The sequence below is a fragment of the Chaetodon trifascialis genome, chromosome 17 (genome assembly GCF_039877785.1).
Source record: "Chaetodon trifascialis isolate fChaTrf1 chromosome 17, fChaTrf1.hap1, whole genome shotgun sequence".
Classification (NCBI taxonomy): domain Eukaryota; kingdom Metazoa; phylum Chordata; class Actinopteri; order Chaetodontiformes; family Chaetodontidae; genus Chaetodon; species Chaetodon trifascialis.
The window spans coordinates 1,325,173-1,342,622 of NC_092072.1; the positions used below are offsets into that span (position 1 = coordinate 1,325,173).

A 17,450-nucleotide genomic window follows, 5' to 3' on the forward strand; every position below is an offset into this window, starting at 1 on the left:
AAACACAATGGAATCCACACCGGAGAGAAACCCTTCAGTTGTTCAGTCTGTGGTAAAGGATTCACACATCGCTCAACACTGACCGCACATTTACGAGTTCATACGGGAGAAAAACCTTTTACATGCTCAGTTTGTAAAGCTAATTTCAGTGCCAGAGGTAGTTTGTCCAAACACATGAGAATCCACACAGGCGAGAAACCCTACAGTTGTTCAGTCTGTGGTAAAAGATTCACAGAAAGCTCAAAATTGACCTCGCATTTACGAGTTCATACGGGAGAAAAACCTTTCACATGCTCAGTTTGTAAAGCCAGTTTCGGTCATGGAAGCAGTTTGTCTAAACACATGAGAATCCACACAGGCAAGAAACCCTTCAGTTGTTCAGTCTGTGGCAAAGGATTTGCACAAAATTCAACTTTGACCTCACATTTACGAGTTCACACAGGAGATAAACCTTTCACCTGCTCAGTTTGTAAAGCCAGTTTCGGTCATGGAAGCAGTTTGTCCAAACACATGAGAATCCACACAGGGGAGAAACCTTTCAGTTGTTCATTCTGTGGTAAAGGATTTAGAGAAAGTGGAAATCTGAGACAGCACTTGATCGTACACACAGGGGAGAAACCATTTAGTTGCAGTGTTTGTGATAAAAGATTCACTCAGCTTGCTGGTATGAAGAAACACAAGTGTGTTGGTGAGAACAGTGGACGTAAATGAATCTGCAGAGATGCTCGTCGAGCCAACTTTTCTAGCAGGATTGCGACATTGAAAGCAAGATTTGGCTCAACACTGATCATTTCAGAACTGTGAAATGGACACTAATAAGTTGTGCTTCATTGTTTCATCTGAGGTGAAGCCGCATGATCTTTTAACTCTGTGTTGTTTGTGTCTACATGTGGCCTTTGATATTACATGTCGGGCTGTGTACCAAACCAGTTACTTATCTGGACAGATAACTCAGTAAACTCTGTGGTGCTTGTCAGCCATGACATGTTTCTCAACCATGAACAGATCGTTTACTGAACGCTGTGAGAGTAAAAACCCCACACATCTCAGTGCAGATCCAGCAGTGTGTCCGTCCTCGTCTTGCAGCTTTCTGAAGTGCTTTGCTTTCATTTTTTACAAAACCTCATTGGTTTGCTAAAACATCAGATCACTGTTTGTTTGTTGGGGACTACTTGACTTGATAATTTGCATAACTGTGTTGGCATTTCTGGTTCAGCTTGAAAAGGTTTTCATTTCTATTTTACAAATAAATATTTTAACGTCAGCGTCAACAGTCGTGTCCTCCTCAGCTCCCTGCTCTGTGGTGTCCCTCAGGGGTCGGTCCTCGGACCAGTCCTGTTTTCTCTGGCTCATTTGTTCAGCTGCTTTCAGGACGTGTTATCTCACTGTTATGCTGATGATACACAGATCTATTTATCTGCTAAACCCAGTAACTGTAGCCAACTTTCTTCCGTCAGTGATTGCTTCGCTGCCACCAAAGAATAGATGTCTCTTAATGTCCTCCACCCAAACTCTGACTAAACAGAAACTCAGTATTGGTCCTGATACAAGTGATTTTCCTCTGCAGTTGATCAGTTTATTGGTCCATTTCACTCTAACATCAAATCTACTGCTAAGAATCTCTGATCAGTTGGGTCTCTGACCTTTGACCCACATGTTACAGAGCTTGTTCAGTCCTGTTTTCTGAAGCAGTCCTTTCAGAATGCAGCTGTCAGGCTCCTGTTCTTGCTTCCCTCCTTTGACTTCCTGTAAAATTCAGAATAAACTACAAGATCCTATTGATGAATCCTCTGGAATCATCTTCCTCATCTATCAGATGTGCTGAATTTTTCTAAAAATGCATTTCTACAGGCAAACCTTTTCATAGATCTTTGTTCTGGGCTTTGTTTTTTGTTGTCTGGTCTCTCTCTCATTGTGCTGTGTTTTCTATTGTATTTTTACCTTATTTGTTTATTCATTTTTATCTTTTAATGTGTGAACAGCACACAAAATTGCTGTATAAATAAAGCTTTACTTTCTTTTCCATTTCCATTTGGCCTGATAGAAGTACGGAAGTGAAAGCCAATTTGTTGTTAGTCATCCACTGATGCTTATTCTCACTGCAAACTGCTGGAAACCTGGTGACATCCTCTGATTTGAGAAAGAGTTCAGCTTCTATCGGGGCTCTCAACATATAATATATTAATGAAAGCCTTGAAAAGATCACAAACATCATGTTTGTTGGGCTTCAGTGTTTCTGCTGTATATTTGGGGCAGCAGTGAGACACAGCAGTCCAGCGGCCTCGCAAGGTCACGTGATTTGTTCCGGGGGGAACTGGTCTCCACGTTGTCACGTGACCTGACAGCGACGGTTAGTGGCGTTCATGCATCTGTTCTCATTTAAAGTTTCCATTTTGAAGGAAGGTCAGTCTTACTGTGTTGAGTCAAGTGTCGTCTCATTGAGACAGTTTTGTCTGCATTGAAGCTCCAAATGAAAGTAGAAAACAGTCAAATATGATGAAGTCTGTGCGGTGTGGTTATCTGAAACCACTGAATTGATAGAAGATGTTGGCCGTGTCGCCCAGCCCTTATTACCACACTGTTATTTCATGGCCTTTCTGCTCTGATCAAATGCAAAGTGCACGATATGTTTGGAGTTTGCTTTAGTTTGAAAGACTTCCAAATATGTTCAACATCTCTGCACATTTAAGAAAGCGGTGCTTTAAATGTGAACAGGAAATGACAGTTTTCTAAAAGGTGTGTATGTGTTTCATGATCCTCCACAGACGTCCAGCAGCTGTTGGTGAGTCAAGAAGAGGATCCTCCTGAGCAGCAGGACTGTCTGGACAGTCTGGACCAGGAGGACCCACCAGAGCTGCCGCACATTAAAGAGGAACAGGAGGAACTGTGGACCAATCAGGAGGGAGAGCAGCTCGGAGGGCTGGAGGAGGCTGATCTCAGTAAGTTCACACTCAGTGTCCCTGTGAAGAGTGAAGAAGAGGCTGATGAAGAGGAACCTCAGTCCTCACAGCTTGATCAGAGACAAACTGAACAGATGAACACAGGATCTGATGGAGAGGACTGTAGAGGACCAGGACCAGACAGGAACTTTAATCCAGATCGTTTACAACCAGCTACTCATGACACGACTTCAGACTCCTCTGAACCTGAGCTGGACGACAGTTGTGACTGGGAACCTCCGTCAGGTTTGAAGCCTCTGCAAAACAATGAGGAATGTGGAAGTGATATGGAATGTAATAGTGGAAAAACCTCAGTCAGCTCTTGTGCTACAAGCCTTGGCTCAAAGGAACATCTGCAGAAAGACAATGGAATCCACACAGGAGTGAAACCATTTAGTTGTCCAGTCTGTGGTAAAGGATTCACACAAAGCTCAGATTTGACCCCACATTTACGAGTTCATACGGGAGAAAAACCTTTCACATGCTCAGTTTGTGAAGCTAATTTCAGTTGCAGAAGCAGTTTGTCCAAACACATGCAAATCCACACAGGGGAGAAACCCTACAGTTGCTCAATCTGTGGTAAAAGATTCACACAAGATGCATCTCTGAGACGACACTTGACAGTCCACACAGGGGAAAAACCATTCAATTGTACAGTTTGTGGTAAAGGATTTGTACGAAAATCACATTTGAGAGATCACTTGATCGTCCACACAGGGGAGAAAAGATTTAGCTGTTCAATCTGTGGTCAAAGATTCACACAACATTCATCTCTGAGACAACACTCAACTGTCCACACAGGGGAGAAACCATTCAATTGTACGGTTTGTGGTAAAGGATTTGCACGAAAATCTGATGTGAGACGACACTTGATCGTCCACACAGGGGAGAAAATATGTAGTTGTTCAATCTGTGGTCAAAGATTCACACAACATTCATCTCTGAGACAACACTCAACTGTCCACACAGGGGAGAAACCATTCAATTGTACAGTTTGTGGTAAAGGATTTGCACGAAAATCTGATATGAGACGCCACTCGATGGTCCACACAGGGGAGAAACCATTCAGTTGTACAGTTTGTGGTAAAAGATTTGTACGAAAATTTGATTTGAGAGGACACTTTACTGTCCACACAGGGGAACAGCCATTCCATTGCACATTTTGTGGTAAAGGATTTCTACGGAAATCACATTTAAGAGATCACTTGACTGTCCACAGAGGGGAGAAACCATTTAGTTGTACAGTTTGTGGTAAAGAATTTGCACAAAAATCAAATTTGAGCCAACACATGAACATTCACACAGAGGAAAAACGATTTAGTTGTTCAATCTGTGGTCAAAGATTCACAAAACATTCATATCTGAGAAAACACTCAACTGTCCACACAGGGGAGAAACCATTTAGTTGCAGCGTTTGCAATGAAAGATTCACTGAACGTTCTTCTCTGAAAAAACACAAGTGTGCTGGTGAGAGCAGTGGAAGTAAATGAAACTGCAGAGATTTAGTGGAGACAGACAGCTCAGATTTGCTGTAATCATTGTTCAAGTGGGTATTTTCATCCTGGGACAAAGACAAATCCCTCCACCAGGCTCAGTAAGGACTCCGTCTGTGGAAACATAAAGAGGCAGTTTTGTACAAAAATGACTGTAATCCTGGAAGATCTCCACATGATTTGTCAAACTGGAGCCTCAGATTAACTTCCCCTGAACTTCAGAATGCATTGTTTCCCCAAGTAAAGTGGATTTTGACTTCTGTCATGTTGAATTTGTGCTACAAATGGATCAAAGTAGCTATCGCTTATTTTAGTAACCCATTATTCTATTGATTAATCCATTGATTAATCAAGTAATTGAAATCTCTAAAAATGATCAACTGATTCGTTTCCTTTTTAGATAAATCTGCATTTTCATTGCTTAAATTTGCATATTTGTCTGTCCAACTTGAACCCATTTAGTGGGCTTCAGGGCCATAGACCACTCTAGATTTTAAAGAAACCACTTTCCAAAATGTAAAAACAAATAAGAAATAATAAAATTACTTTAAAAAAAGGTATACATACAAACTAAAACTGAGGTATACATTAAAACAATAATACATAAACATGGACTTTCATTTGTGTGTTTCAAGCAGGTTTACAGCTGATGAATGACAGAACTGTTCACTGTCTTCTTAGAAGATTTTGTTCAGCTGTTTGTAATTTCATGGAAAGTGCTTTTGTAGCATCTTTTAAAAACCATTCAAACAAAGTTATTATTATTGTAGTTTTATAATACATGTTATATAACTATGTATTTTGTTGAGTTAAATTCACTGCTGTTATTCTTGTCTATATTTTTTGCTTGTCATCCTCAGTGTAGTCTGCCTCTCCACTCGTGGCCTCTGCCCACTGTATTCTTAGTTTGCTTAGTTTATGTTGGACTGGGTTTTAGATATTTTAACACGTATCCATTGATTTTTAGATTATATTGTTAAGGCCTTTTTTAGATGGTAAAATTGTAATAAAAGTATGCCCCCCCCCCCCCCCCCCCCTTACTCTTTTGCAGCCCCTGCCTGTTTAGTTTGGAATAAGTAAATAAAAACAAAAAATATTTGGTTCATTCAGAAACGTCTCTGTCCTGCCTCAGAAGCGAACCTGTGTCCTACCAGTTTTCATTTCTTTACCATCGTGTGTTGCGGTCGTATTTCCTGGGGTGCAATTCCTCAGGTGGCGTTGTCGGTGTTTCTCCCTTAAATTACTCGGTCCCACCGCTCCTCCCTTCGCCACACACAGTATCAGTGTTCAGGTGAGAATGACTTATGGTTATGATCAACTACATATATTAATTCTGTGAATTAACTTACCTGAATAGACTACATCTTATTGTTTCAGATGATCTGTGGTGCTGACTGCGTAATCTGTAATTTAGACACAATCTTCTAGAATAAACTATTAAAAAGTAAAAAATCTCACAATGTAAATATAAATACAGTCTGTTTTTTGTTTGTTTTTGGCAGAATAAAAAGAGCAGTGCAGCTGGCAGTGATACAGTAAAATAGCTGAGCCTTAAAAAATTTTGATTGTTGTTAGATTGTTTAGTGTATTATGGGTGTGTAACAAGACAATACAGTGAAATCTAATATTACTTGTCAAATGTTTATCAGTAAATAATTTTGTCAACATCTGAATAACTCAGAATGACAGGGGAACAGTTGTTTTCAAACTGTTGCAGTGTTTTAACAAGGTAAGAGGTGGACGTGCTGTGAACATGAAGAGGGACGTGAATCTGACTGTGCAACTTAAACACTTTATTCATTTTTATTCAGAAATTAAATATGGGCTGGGTCCAGCCATATTCCTCTCATTATTTTCATGCAAAGCACAAGAATGCCTCAGCATGGATGAGCTGTTGTTGTTGTTGTTTTTGTAGTACTCCAGTTCTTTAAACAAACACTTCAGCTTGGATTAAAAGACAGTGAAAAATAAAGCACATTGCACAACAAACACAAAACACGTGTCATAATGTGACTGAAAGTGTCCTTATTTTATTGGAGAGATCAGATCAAAATGTTCCCACACGGGGAAACTTTCTCTTTCTCACAGACTCCATCAAAATGCTCCTCTATGTCACACAAACCAACAAATCACCAACACTAACCCACAAAGTGTGAGCGGATCCATTGAGGTATATTAATCGCGCCAATACTCGAACCAATTCCTGATCCAACGAGGCTTCGAACGTCATCAGTGACGTCATTTCCCCTAAACGACACAAGCATCAACTCGCGCTTCAGTAAACACTTCCGGGATTTCTCGGCACAGTACGACCACCGCGACCACAAGAAACGATCGTGCTGAACCACCAGAGTCACTTTGTGTGGATAAACTTGTTGAAGTGGACTCAGTGTAAACTTTCAGGATGTCTCAGTCCAGACTCGTCTCATGTTAGCAGGAATGCTAAAGGAAGTTAGCGTAGCTTGCTAATTAAATAACCGGAGGCGGAACTCGGCCACACAGCGCTGACCGGAGCAGTTTTACTGCAGAGCAAACTATTTTTCATCGACCCAAACTCTCCAGATAAACATGTTAGAATAGACTCTGTGCTGTTCTCTTCATCTGAACATGTTCAACATTCGAATTATGTTCTGTTGTCCTGCGAAGCTAATGAAGCTAACTTAGCTTGCTAACTGGAAACACGGACGTGAATGTAGCAGCACATCAGAGTGAGCCAACAGTTTTAACGGAGTGTGTCTGGAGGAAAAGCTGCTGTGAATCAGTAAAAATGTCTAAAGTCCAAACGCTGAGAGCTTTTGTGGAGCAGCGACTAACTGCGGCTGCTGAAGAGATAATTGAGCTGTTTGAAAGAACGATAGCAGAGTACGAGGAGGAACTTTGTGGACAAAGAAAACTACTGGACGCTGTTTTCCAGCCTGAAGTCCGCTTACACAGAGCAGGTTTGACTCTTTACTGCTTATTCTCACTGCAAACTGCTGGAAACCTGCTGACATCCTCTGATTTGAGAAAGAGTTCAGCTTCTATCGGGGCTCTCAACATATTATATATTAATGAAAGCCTTGAAAAGATCACAAACATCAGGTTTGTTGGGCTTCAGTGTTTCTGCTGTATATTTGGGGCGGCAGTGAGACACAGCAGTCCAGCGGCCTCGCAAGGTCACGTGATTTGTTGGGGGGGAACTGTTCTCCACGTTGTCACGTGACCTGACAGCGACGGTTAGTGGCGATCATGCATCTGTTCTCATTTAACGTTTCCATGTTGAAGGAAGGTCAGTCTTACTGTGTTGAGTCAAGTGTCGTCTCATTGAGACAGTTTTGTCTGCATTGAAGCTCCAAATGAAAGTAGAAAACAGTCAAATATGATGAAGTCTGTGCGGTGTGGTTATCTGAAACCACTGAATTGATAGAAGATGTTGGCCGTGTCGCCCAGCCCTTATTACCACACTGTTATTTCATGGCCTTTCTGCTCTGATCAAATGCAAAGTGCACGATATGTTTGGAGTTTGCTTTAGTTTGAAAGACTTCCAAATATGTTCAACATCTCTGCACATTTAAGAAAGCGGTGCTTTAAATGTGAACAGGAAATGACAGTTTTCTAAAAGGTGTGTATGTGTTTCATGATCCTCCACAGATGTCCAGCAGCTGTTGGTGAGTCAAGAAGAGGATCCTCCTGAGCAGCAGGACTGTCTGGACAGTCTGGACCAGGAGGACCCACCAGAGCTGCCGCACATTAAAGAGGAGCAGGAGGAACTGTGGACCAATCAGGAGGGAGAGCAGCTCGGAGGGCTGGAGGAGGCTGATCTCAGTAAGTTCACACTCAGTGTCCCTGTGAAGAGTGAAGAAGAGGCTGATGAAGAGGAACCTCAGTCCTCACAGCTTGATCAGAGACAAACTGAACAGATGAACACAGGATCTGATGGAGAGGACTGTAGAGGACCAGGACCAGACAGGAACTTTAATCCAGATCGTTTACAACCAGCTACTCATGACACGACTTCAGACTCCTCTGAACCTGAGACAGACAACAGTTGTGACTGGGAACCTCCGTCAGGTTTGAAGCCTCTGAACAATGAAGAATGTGGAAGTGATATGGAATGTAATAGTGGAAAAACCTCAGTCAGCTCTTGTGCTACAAGCCTTGGCTCAAAGGAACATCTGCAGAAAGACAATGGAATCCAAACAGGAGTGAAACCATTTAGTTGTTCAGTCTGTGGTAAAGGATTCAAACGAAGCTCAGATTTGACCTCACATTTACGAGTTCATACAGGAGAAAAACCTTTCAAATGCTCAGTTTGTGAAACTAATTTCAGTTGCAGAAGCAGTTTGTCCAAACACATGCGAATCCACACAGGGGAGAAACCCTACAGTTGCTCAGTCTGTGGTAAAAGATTCACACAAGATGTAACTCTGAGACAACACTTGACTGTCCACACAGGGGAGAAACCATTTAGTTGTACAGTTTGTGGTAAAAGATTTGTACGAAAATTTGATTTGAGAGGACACTTTACTGTCCACACAGGGGAACAGCCATTCCATTGCACAGTTTGTGGTAAAGGATTTCTACGAAAATCACATTTAAGAGATCACTTGACTGTCCACACAGGGGAGAAACCATTTGGTTGTACAGTTTGTGGTAAAGGATTTGCACAAAAATCAAATTTGAGCCAACACATGAACATCCACACAGGGGAGAAACGATTTAGTTGTTCAATCTGTGGTCAAAGATTCACAAAACATTCATCTTTGAGAAAACACTCAATGGTCCACACAGGGGAGAAACCATTTAGTTGCAGCGTTTGCAATGAAAGATTCACTGAACGTTCTTCTCTGAAAAAACACAAGTGTGCTGGTGAGAGCAGTGGAAGTAAATGAAACTGCAGAGATTTAGTGGAGACAGACAGCTCAGATTTGCTGCAATCATTGTTCAAGTGGGTATTTTCATCCTGGGACAAAGACAAATCCCTCCACCAGGCTCAGTAAGGACTCCGTCTGTGGAAACATAAAGAGGCAGTTTTGTACAAAAATGACTGTAATCCTGGAAGATCTCCACATGATTTGTCAAACTGGAGCCTCAGATTAACTTCCCCTGAACTTCAGAATGCATTGTTTCCCCAAGTAAAGTGGATTTTGACTTCTGGCACATTGAATTTGTGCTACAAATGGATCAAAGTAGCTATCGATTATTTTAGTAACCCATTATTCTATTGATTAATCCATTGATTAATCAAGTAATTGAAATCTCTAAAAATGATCAACTGATTCGTTTCCTTTTTAGATAAATCTGCATTTTCATTGCTTAAATTTGCATATTTGTCCGTCCAACTTGAACTCTTTTAGTGGGCTTCAGGGCCATAGACCACTCTGGATTTTAAAGAAACCACTTTCCAAAATGCAAAAACAAATAAGAAATAATAAAATTACTTTAAAAAAAGTTATACATACAAACTAAAACTGAGGTATACATTAAAACAATAATACATAAACATGGACTTTAATTTGTGTGTTTCAAGCAGAACTGTTCACTGTCTTCTTAGAAGATTTTGTTCAGCTGTTTGTAATTTCATGGAAAGTGCTTTTGTAGCATCTTTTAAAAAACATTCAAACAAAGTTATTATTATTGTAGTTTTATAATACATGTTATATAACTATGTATTTTGTTGAGTTAAATTCACTGCTGTTATTCTTGTCTATATTTTTTGCTTGTCATCCTCAGTGTAGTCTGCCTCTCCACTCGTGGCCTCTGCCCACTGTATTCTTAGTTTGCTTAGTTTATGTTGGACTGGGTTTTAGATATTTTAACACGTGTCCATTGATTTTTAGATTATATTGTTAAGGCCTTTTTTAGATGGTAAAATTGTAATAAAAGTATGCCCCCCCCCCCCCCCCCTTACTCTTTTGCAGTCCCTGCCTGTTTAGTTTGGAATAAGTAAATAAAAACAAAAATATTTGGTTCATTCAGAAACGTCTCTGTCCTGCCTCAGAAGCGAACCTGTGTCCTACCAGTTTTCATTTCTTTACCATCGTGTGTTGCGGTCGTATTTCCTGGGGTGCAATTCCTCAGGTGGCGTTGTCGGTGTTTCACCCATCTTATTGTTTCAGATGATCTGTGGTGCTGACTGCGTAATCTGTAATTTAGACACAGTCTTCTAGAATAAGCTATTAAAAAGTAAAAAATCTCACAATGTAAATATAAATACAGTCTGTTTTTTGTTTGTTTGTTTTTGGCAGAATAAAAAGAGCAGTGCAGCTGGCAGTGATACAGTAAAATAGCTGAGCCTTAATGTAACGCATGGAGTTATGGCAATGTCACTGTGACAGATGAGGCAGAGGTGGAGTGCGAAGAGTGTCGGGGGGGTTCCGGGCCTTGTTGATAAGCAGAAAGACAGCAGACGGAAAATACTGTTCTTGTGGCCTGAGGTTTTGGTCCTGATGGACCACAGCCATCAGGACCAAAACCTCAGCCTCCTGCCAGAGGGGAGTGTCTTCAGGAAGAACCAGCACGAAGAGCACGAGTGTCTGCTGCCTTTACAGAGGGGGATCCAGAAAGGCCTACAGAGGTAACATCTTGATATGTTACTGATAGTTCTCTTCCCATTTACATTTCCTTTTTCACAGGGCATGGCTGGGCAGCAGCAGGAGAGTCCTTCAACTTCCACTGCACAGACTGACACAGTGAGATGGATGTTCAGTAAACACCAGAGGTTCATTCTGTGGAATTCATGTGTAACTGTATAATTTAATGTCCTCCTTATGTAGTCCCAGTTACCAGTAAACGAGATTTATAAAATTCACCTGCTGAAAAAATCCAACAAAACAACAAAGAAATGCAATACTGTGACCGCCAGATTAGGAGGGCAGATGCAGAAATTGAAATACTGGAGCACAAATTAGAGGTGGGTGCATGGTCACAGGTGAATTATGTTAATTATGTTAACTATTGGAACATTAACTAAACTAGCTCTTGTATTTGTAGGAAATAAAGAAGACCAAATGAAGTGTGTATTGTGTCTTTATTTGACTGCTGTGGTGGTGGTGATGGTGATGATGGTGACTCAATCTCTGAAGTGACTGTGGTCAGTGGATGAGAAACAAGAAATTGGCTTTCACTTCCTTACTTCTTTTAGGCCAGATGGAAATGGAAAACAAAGTCTGTTCAGTGCACATTAATATCATGGAGCAGTGTTTTTTTAATCATGCCTTCAGTTACATCATTGTTACAAGCAAAACTTTATTTATACAGCAATTTTGTGTGCTGTTCACACATTAAAAGATAAAAATGAATAAACAAATAAGGTAAAAATACAATAGAAAACACAGCACAATGAGAGAGAGACCAGACAACAAAAAACAAAGCCCAGAACAAAGATCTATGAAAAGGTTTGCCTGTAGAAATGCATTTTTAGAAAAATTCAGCACATCTGATAGATGAGGAAGATGATTCCAGAGGATTCATCAACAGGATCTTGTAGTTTATTCTGAATTTTACAGGAAGTCAAAGGAGGGAAGCAAGAACAGGAGCCTGACAGCTGCATTCTGAAAGGACTGCTTCAGAAAACAGGACTGAACAAGCTCTGTAACATGTGGGTCAAAGGTCAGAGACCCAACTGATCAGAGATTCTTAGCAGTAGATTTGATGTTAGAGTGAAATGGACCAATAAACTGATCAACTGCAGAGGAAAATCACTTGTATCAGGACCAATACTGAGTTTCTGTTTAGTCAGAGTTTAGGTGGAGGACATTAAGAGACATCTATTCTTTGGTGGCAGCGAAGCAATCACTGACGGAAGAAAGTTGGCTACAGTTACTGGGTTTAGCAGATAAATAGATCTGTGTATCATCAGCATAACAGTGAGATAACACGTCCTGAAAGCAGCTGAACAAATGAGCCAGAGGAAACAGGACTGGTCCGAGGACCGACCCCTGAGGGACACCACAGAGCAGGGAGCTGAGGAGGACACGACTGTTGATGCTGACGTTAAAATATTTATTTGTAAAACAGAAATGAAAACCTTTTCAAGCTGAACTAGAGATGCCAACACAGTTATGCAAATTATCAAGTCAAGTAGTCCCCAACAAACAAACAGTGATCTGATGTTTTAGCAAACCAATGAGGTTTTGTAAAAAATGAAAGCAAAGCACTTCAGAAAGCTGCAAGACGAGGACGGACACACTGCTGGATCTGCACTGAGATGTGTGGGGTTTTTACTCTCACAGCGTTCAGTAAACGATCTGTTCATGGTTGAGAAACATGTCATGGCTGACAAGCACCACAGAGTTTACTGAGTTATCTGTCCAGATAAGTAACTGGTTTGGTACACAGCCCGACATGTAATATCAAAGGCCACATGTAGACACAAACAACACAGAGTTAAAAGATCATGTGGCTTCACCTCAGATGAAACAATGAAACACAACTTATTAGTGTCCATTTCACAGTTCTGAAATGATCAGTGTTGAGCCAAATCTTGCTTTCAGTGTCGCAATCCTGCTGGAAAAGTTGGCTCGATGAGTATCTCTGCAGTTTCATTTACGTCCACTGTTCTCACCAACACACTTGTGCTTTTTAATATGAGCAAGGTGAGTGGATTTTGTAATCACAAATGCTGCAACTAAATGGTTTCTCCCGTGTGGACAACCGAGTGTCATCTCACATCAAATTTTCGTGTAAATCCTTGACCACAAACTGTACAACTGAATGGTCTCTCTGTGAACAGTTGAGTGTTGTTTCAGAGATGAAAGTTGTGTGAATCTCTGACCACAGCTTGAACAACTAAATGTTTTCTCCCTGTGTGGACAATCGAGTGTCGTCTCAAATCAAATTTTCGTGCAAATCCTTTACCACAAACTGTACAATCAAATGGTTTTTCCCCTGTGTGAACAGTTGAGTGTTGTCTCAGAGATGAATGTTGTGTGAATCTTTGACCACAGATTGAACAACTAAATCGTTTTTCCCCTGTGTGGACTATTGAGTGTTCTCTCAAATATGATTTTCGTGCAAATCCTTTACCACAGATTGAACAACTAAATTTTTTCTCCCCTGTGTGGACAATTGAGTGTCGTCTCACATGAAATTTTCGTGTAAATCCTTTACCACAAACTGTACAACTGAATGGTTTCTCCCCTGTGTGGACAGTCGAGTGTTGTCTCAGATTTACCTCTTGTGTGAATCCTTTACCACAGACTGAGCAAATGTAGGGTTTCTCCCCTGTGTGGAGTCTCATATGGTAAGACAAAGTGCTTCTGCAACTGAAATTAGCTTGACAAACTGAGCATGTGTAAGGTTTTTCTCCCGTGTGAATTCGTAAATGTGAGGTCAAAGTTGAGCTTTGTGCGAATCTTTTACCGCAGACTGAACAACTGAAGGGTTTTACTCCTGTGTGGATTCTCATGTGTCTCACAAGATCTCTTCTCGACTGAAAAGCTTTTTTACAGACTGGGCAACTGAAACTTTGTCCTTCTGAATGAAGTCTCATGTGTGCCTTTAGGGAGTTCTTATGATAGTATCCTTTACCACAAACTGAGCAACTAAATGGTTGCTCCCCTGTTTGGATTCCATTGTCTTTCTGCAGATGTTCCTTTGAGCCAAGGCTTGTAGCACAAGAGCTGACTGAGGTTTTTCCACTATTACATTCCATATCACTTCCACATTCTTCATTGTTCAGAGGCTTCAAACCTGACGGAGGTTCCCAGTCCCAACTGTTGTCTGTCTCAGGTTCAGAGGAGTCTGAAGTCGTGTCATGAGTAGCTGGTTGGAAATGATCTGGATTTAAGTTCCTGTCTGGTCCTGGTCCTCTACAGTCCTCTCCATCAGATCCTGTGTTCATCTGTTCAGTTTGTCTCTGATCAAGCTGTGAGGACTGAGGTTCCTCTTCATCAGCCTCTTCTTCACTCTTCACAGGGACACTGAGTGTGAACTTACTGAGATCAGCCTCCTCCAGCCCTCCAAGCTGCTCTCCCTCCTGATTGGTCCACAGTTCCTTCTGTTCCTCTTTAATGTGCGGCAGCTCTGGTGGATCCTCCTGGTCCAGACTGTCCAGACAGTCCTGCTGCTCAGGAGGATCCTCTTCTTGACTCACCAACAGCTGCTGGACGTCTGTGGAGGATCATGAAACACATACACACCTTTTAGAAAACTGTCATTTCCTGTTCACATTTAAAGCACCGCTTTCTTAAATGTGCAGAGATGTTGAACATATTTGGAAGTCTTTCAAACTAAAGCAAACTCCAAACATATCGTGCACTTTGCATTTGATCAGAGCAGAAAGGCCATGAAATAACAGTGTGGTAATAAGGGCTGGGCGACACGGCCAACATCTTCTATCAATTCAGTGGTTTCAGATAACCACACCGCACAGACTTCATCATATTTGACTGTTTTCTACTTTCATTTGGAGCTTCAATGCAGACAAAACTGTCTCAATGAGACGACACTTGACTCAACACAGTAAGACTGACCTTCCTTCAACATGGAAACTTTAAATGAGAACAGATGCATGATCGCCACTAACCGTCGCTGTCAGGTCACGTGAAAACGACAACAAATCACGTGACCTTGCGAGGCCGCTGGACTGCTGTGTCTCACTGCCGCCCCAAATATACAGCAGAAACACTGAAGCCCAACAAACCTGATGTCTGTGATCTTTTCAAGGCTTTCATTAATATATTATATGTTGAGAGCCCCGATAGAAGCTGAACTCTTTCTCAAATCAGAGGATGTCAGCAGGTTTCCAGCAGTTTGCAGTGAGAATAAGCAGTAAAGAGTCAAACCTGCTCTGTGTAAGCGGACTTCAGGCTGGAAAACAGCGTCCAGTAGTTTTCTTTGTCCACAAAGTTCCTCCTCGTACTCTGCTATCGTCCTTTCAAACAGCTCAATTATCTCTTCAGCAGCCGCAGTTAGTCGCTGCTCCACAAAAGCTCTCAGCGTTTGGACTTTAGACATTTTTACTGATTCACAGCAACTTTTCCTCCAGACACACTCCGTTAAAACTGTTGGCTCACTCTGATGTGCTGCTACGTTCACGTCCGTGTTTCCAGCTAGCAAGCTAAGTTAGCTTCATTAGCTTCGCAGAACAACAGATGATTCAGATGCCAAACGTTCAAACAAAGAAAGCAGCACAGAGTCTATTCTGACTGCTTCAACAGGAGATGCGTCCGTGGTGAAACATTCCGAAAGTTTCCTGAAACTTTATCCACATACAAACTCTGGTGCTTCACTCCGACTTTGTTGTACGACGATGCGTGATAAATAAGGGGAAAGCTAGCACTTTAGCCACGACAAGTACAATTACTTCCGGTACCATTTCTTCTTTTTTGGTGGGATTTGATGGCAGATCGCAACTCTTACACGGTGCATATCGCCACCTACTGTATCGGAGTATGTAGTGTGAGACGCAGAGTTCCTCCTCGTACTCTGCTATCGTTCTTTCAAACAGCTCAATTATCTCTTCAGCAGCCGCAGTTAGTCGCTGCTCCACAAAAGCTCTCAGCATTTGGACTTTAGACATTTTTATTAGCGATGGCGAGATGAAGCTTCTTGAAGCCTTCCAGCCAAAAGGTTCACAAAGAGATTAATTTCTCAAGACTTCATGTGCACAAACCTCCTCTGCTGGTCAAAGACTGTTAAACAGCCAGATATATTATAGGTGGTGATGACAAACTGAAGCTTCCTGAAGCACTGAAGCTTCGCAGCCCATTGGTTTGCCAGAAGCTTCATTCAGTTCTCACTAGTGACACCTGCTGTGCAAAGAAATCAAACTAATTTTGCTCATCACCTGAGTGGACTCTTTGTCTGTGCTTGTATATAAAAAACATTACTCTTTGTCACAGTTCTCTCACACGGCCATGTTTATGCTCATGCCTGTATGAACACCACAAATAAAACTTTGTTTTTGTGTTTAGTGCAGGGATGTGGACCACAGGAAACACTGCTTCATTGGGTGAAGGATGAGAATGCTCATTGGTTTTTATTTAGAAACAGAAGTTTTTTAACAGCGCTGGGACTCAGGCGGTTCCTCTTCTTAGTGATTGATTGATTGATTGATTGTTTATTTAAGTGTCAAACACCATGATTGGTGCCCAGCCCTCATGGGCTTATTAGACACTTTAACAAGTAATGTATAATAGCCACATGGCAAAATACAGACATTAACAATGGCTCACATTACTACCAATGAATGTTAATTTTGACAAAACAAAGAAACAGACTTCTTACTGTTGTTCATGGATATTGTTGATGCTGTTGCTGAAGATGCTGCTACCTTCTTCTCACCGTCAGGTGGGTAATGTCATCACACTTTGTGATTCAAGTTGTGATGAATCAAATGAAATGCGTTGACCCGTCAGAGCAGGCTCTCACTCAGCTGTCTTCCACTATTTAGCTGAGCTCTTCTAACTTGCTGATAACCTCGTGGTTCAGCATCTTCAGCAGTGGAATAATCTTTGAAGCACAAACCCTCTTTTCAGCAGAAAGCTCATCTGTGGCCCGGTGGAATGGGGTAAGAACATGAAGTGCATCTGTAATTGTTTTGTACTCCAAAGTGGTTGGTGCAGTAACATCCGTCCTCAAGGAGGCAAGGGCCGCCCCCACTGTCTCTCTCAGCTGGAAAAGCCTCTCCAACATCAGAAAAGTGCTGTTCCAGCGAGTGTCAACCTCTGTGAGCAACCTAAGCGTTGGTCGCCCCACCTGCTGCTGTACCTCGACCAGCCTTTCTCTTGCTACAAGCTTCCTGCCAAACGCATGAAAAGATTAAGAGGATCATCAGTGACTTTGGCTGTTGTCTGCTCTGCTGGCAGGTTGAACATGCTCACGCAGGGCTTGATAACACCTCAGCATGGAGGATGTGTTGTTCCTGCAAGTCAGCTCCTTTTGACACAGCAGACATTTCACCTTTGAGATAAAATAATACACAGTAATGACGATTACATGGCCACATTGCGATGATGTGCAAATAAAATCATTCATCAATCATTCACATATACCTTCTTGTGAGCAGCCATGTCAAAATACTCCAAGAGGAGAA

At 41.6% G+C, this 17,450-nt stretch overlaps 3 protein-coding genes across 3 annotated transcripts; 2 read left to right on the forward strand and 1 right to left on the reverse strand.

Annotated features, from left to right (window-relative positions):
* The first annotated feature begins 2,363 nt into the window (after window positions 1-2,363).
* On the forward strand, window positions 2,364-4,429 carry LOC139346065 (gastrula zinc finger protein XlCGF57.1-like). Its single transcript, XM_070984968.1, has 4 exons — window positions 2,364-2,403; window positions 2,766-4,022; window positions 4,113-4,253; window positions 4,383-4,429. The coding sequence occupies exons 1-4, from the start codon at window positions 2,364-2,366 to the stop codon at window positions 4,427-4,429; spliced, it is 1,485 nt and encodes a 494-aa protein (XP_070841069.1).
* Window positions 4,430-7,199: 2,770 nt separating this feature from the next.
* Window positions 7,200-9,303, forward strand: LOC139346066 (zinc finger protein 501-like). Its single transcript, XM_070984969.1, has 2 exons — window positions 7,200-7,371; window positions 8,063-9,303. Exons 1-2 carry the CDS (start codon window positions 7,200-7,202, stop codon window positions 9,301-9,303), a joined length of 1,413 nt encoding a protein of 470 aa, XP_070841070.1.
* A 2,127-nt stretch (window positions 9,304-11,430) lies between these two features.
* LOC139345735 (gastrula zinc finger protein XlCGF57.1-like) lies at window positions 11,431-15,397 on the reverse strand. Its single transcript, XM_070984536.1, has 2 exons — window positions 15,199-15,397; window positions 11,431-14,524 (listed from the first exon to the last, which is right to left on the reverse strand). Exons 1-2 carry the CDS (start codon window positions 15,368-15,370, stop codon window positions 13,158-13,160), a joined length of 1,539 nt encoding a protein of 512 aa, XP_070840637.1. The 5' UTR covers window positions 15,371-15,397; the 3' UTR covers window positions 11,431-13,157.
* Between the last annotated feature and the right edge of the window lie 2,053 nt (window positions 15,398-17,450).

What these genes read in the sequence shown, in the direction of transcription:
- LOC139345735 (XM_070984536.1), bottom strand. Translation starts at nt 15,370, where the DNA reads ATGTCTAAAGTCCAAACGCTGAGAGCTTTTGTGGAGCAGCGACTAACT. An exon ending in AGTCCGCTTACACAGAGCAG is followed by an intron (nt 14,525 to 15,198) that starts GTTTGACTCTTT and finishes GATCCTCCACAG; the next exon opens with ACGTCCAGCAGCTGTTGGTG.
- LOC139346065 (XM_070984968.1), top strand. Translation starts at nt 2,364, where the DNA reads ATGCATCTGTTCTCATTTAAAGTTTCCATTTTGAAGGAAG. An exon ending in AGTTTCCATTTTGAAGGAAG is followed by an intron (nt 2,404 to 2,765) that starts GTCAGTCTTACT and finishes GATCCTCCACAG; the next exon opens with ACGTCCAGCAGCTGTTGGTG. An exon ending in CATTCACACAGAGGAAAAAC is followed by an intron (nt 4,254 to 4,382) that starts GATTTAGTTGTT and finishes CTGAACGTTCTT; the next exon opens with CTCTGAAAAAACACAAGTGT.
- LOC139346066 (XM_070984969.1), top strand. Translation starts at nt 7,200, where the DNA reads ATGTCTAAAGTCCAAACGCTGAGAGCTTTTGTGGAGCAGCGACTAACT. An exon ending in AGTCCGCTTACACAGAGCAG is followed by an intron (nt 7,372 to 8,062) that starts GTTTGACTCTTT and finishes GATCCTCCACAG; the next exon opens with ATGTCCAGCAGCTGTTGGTG.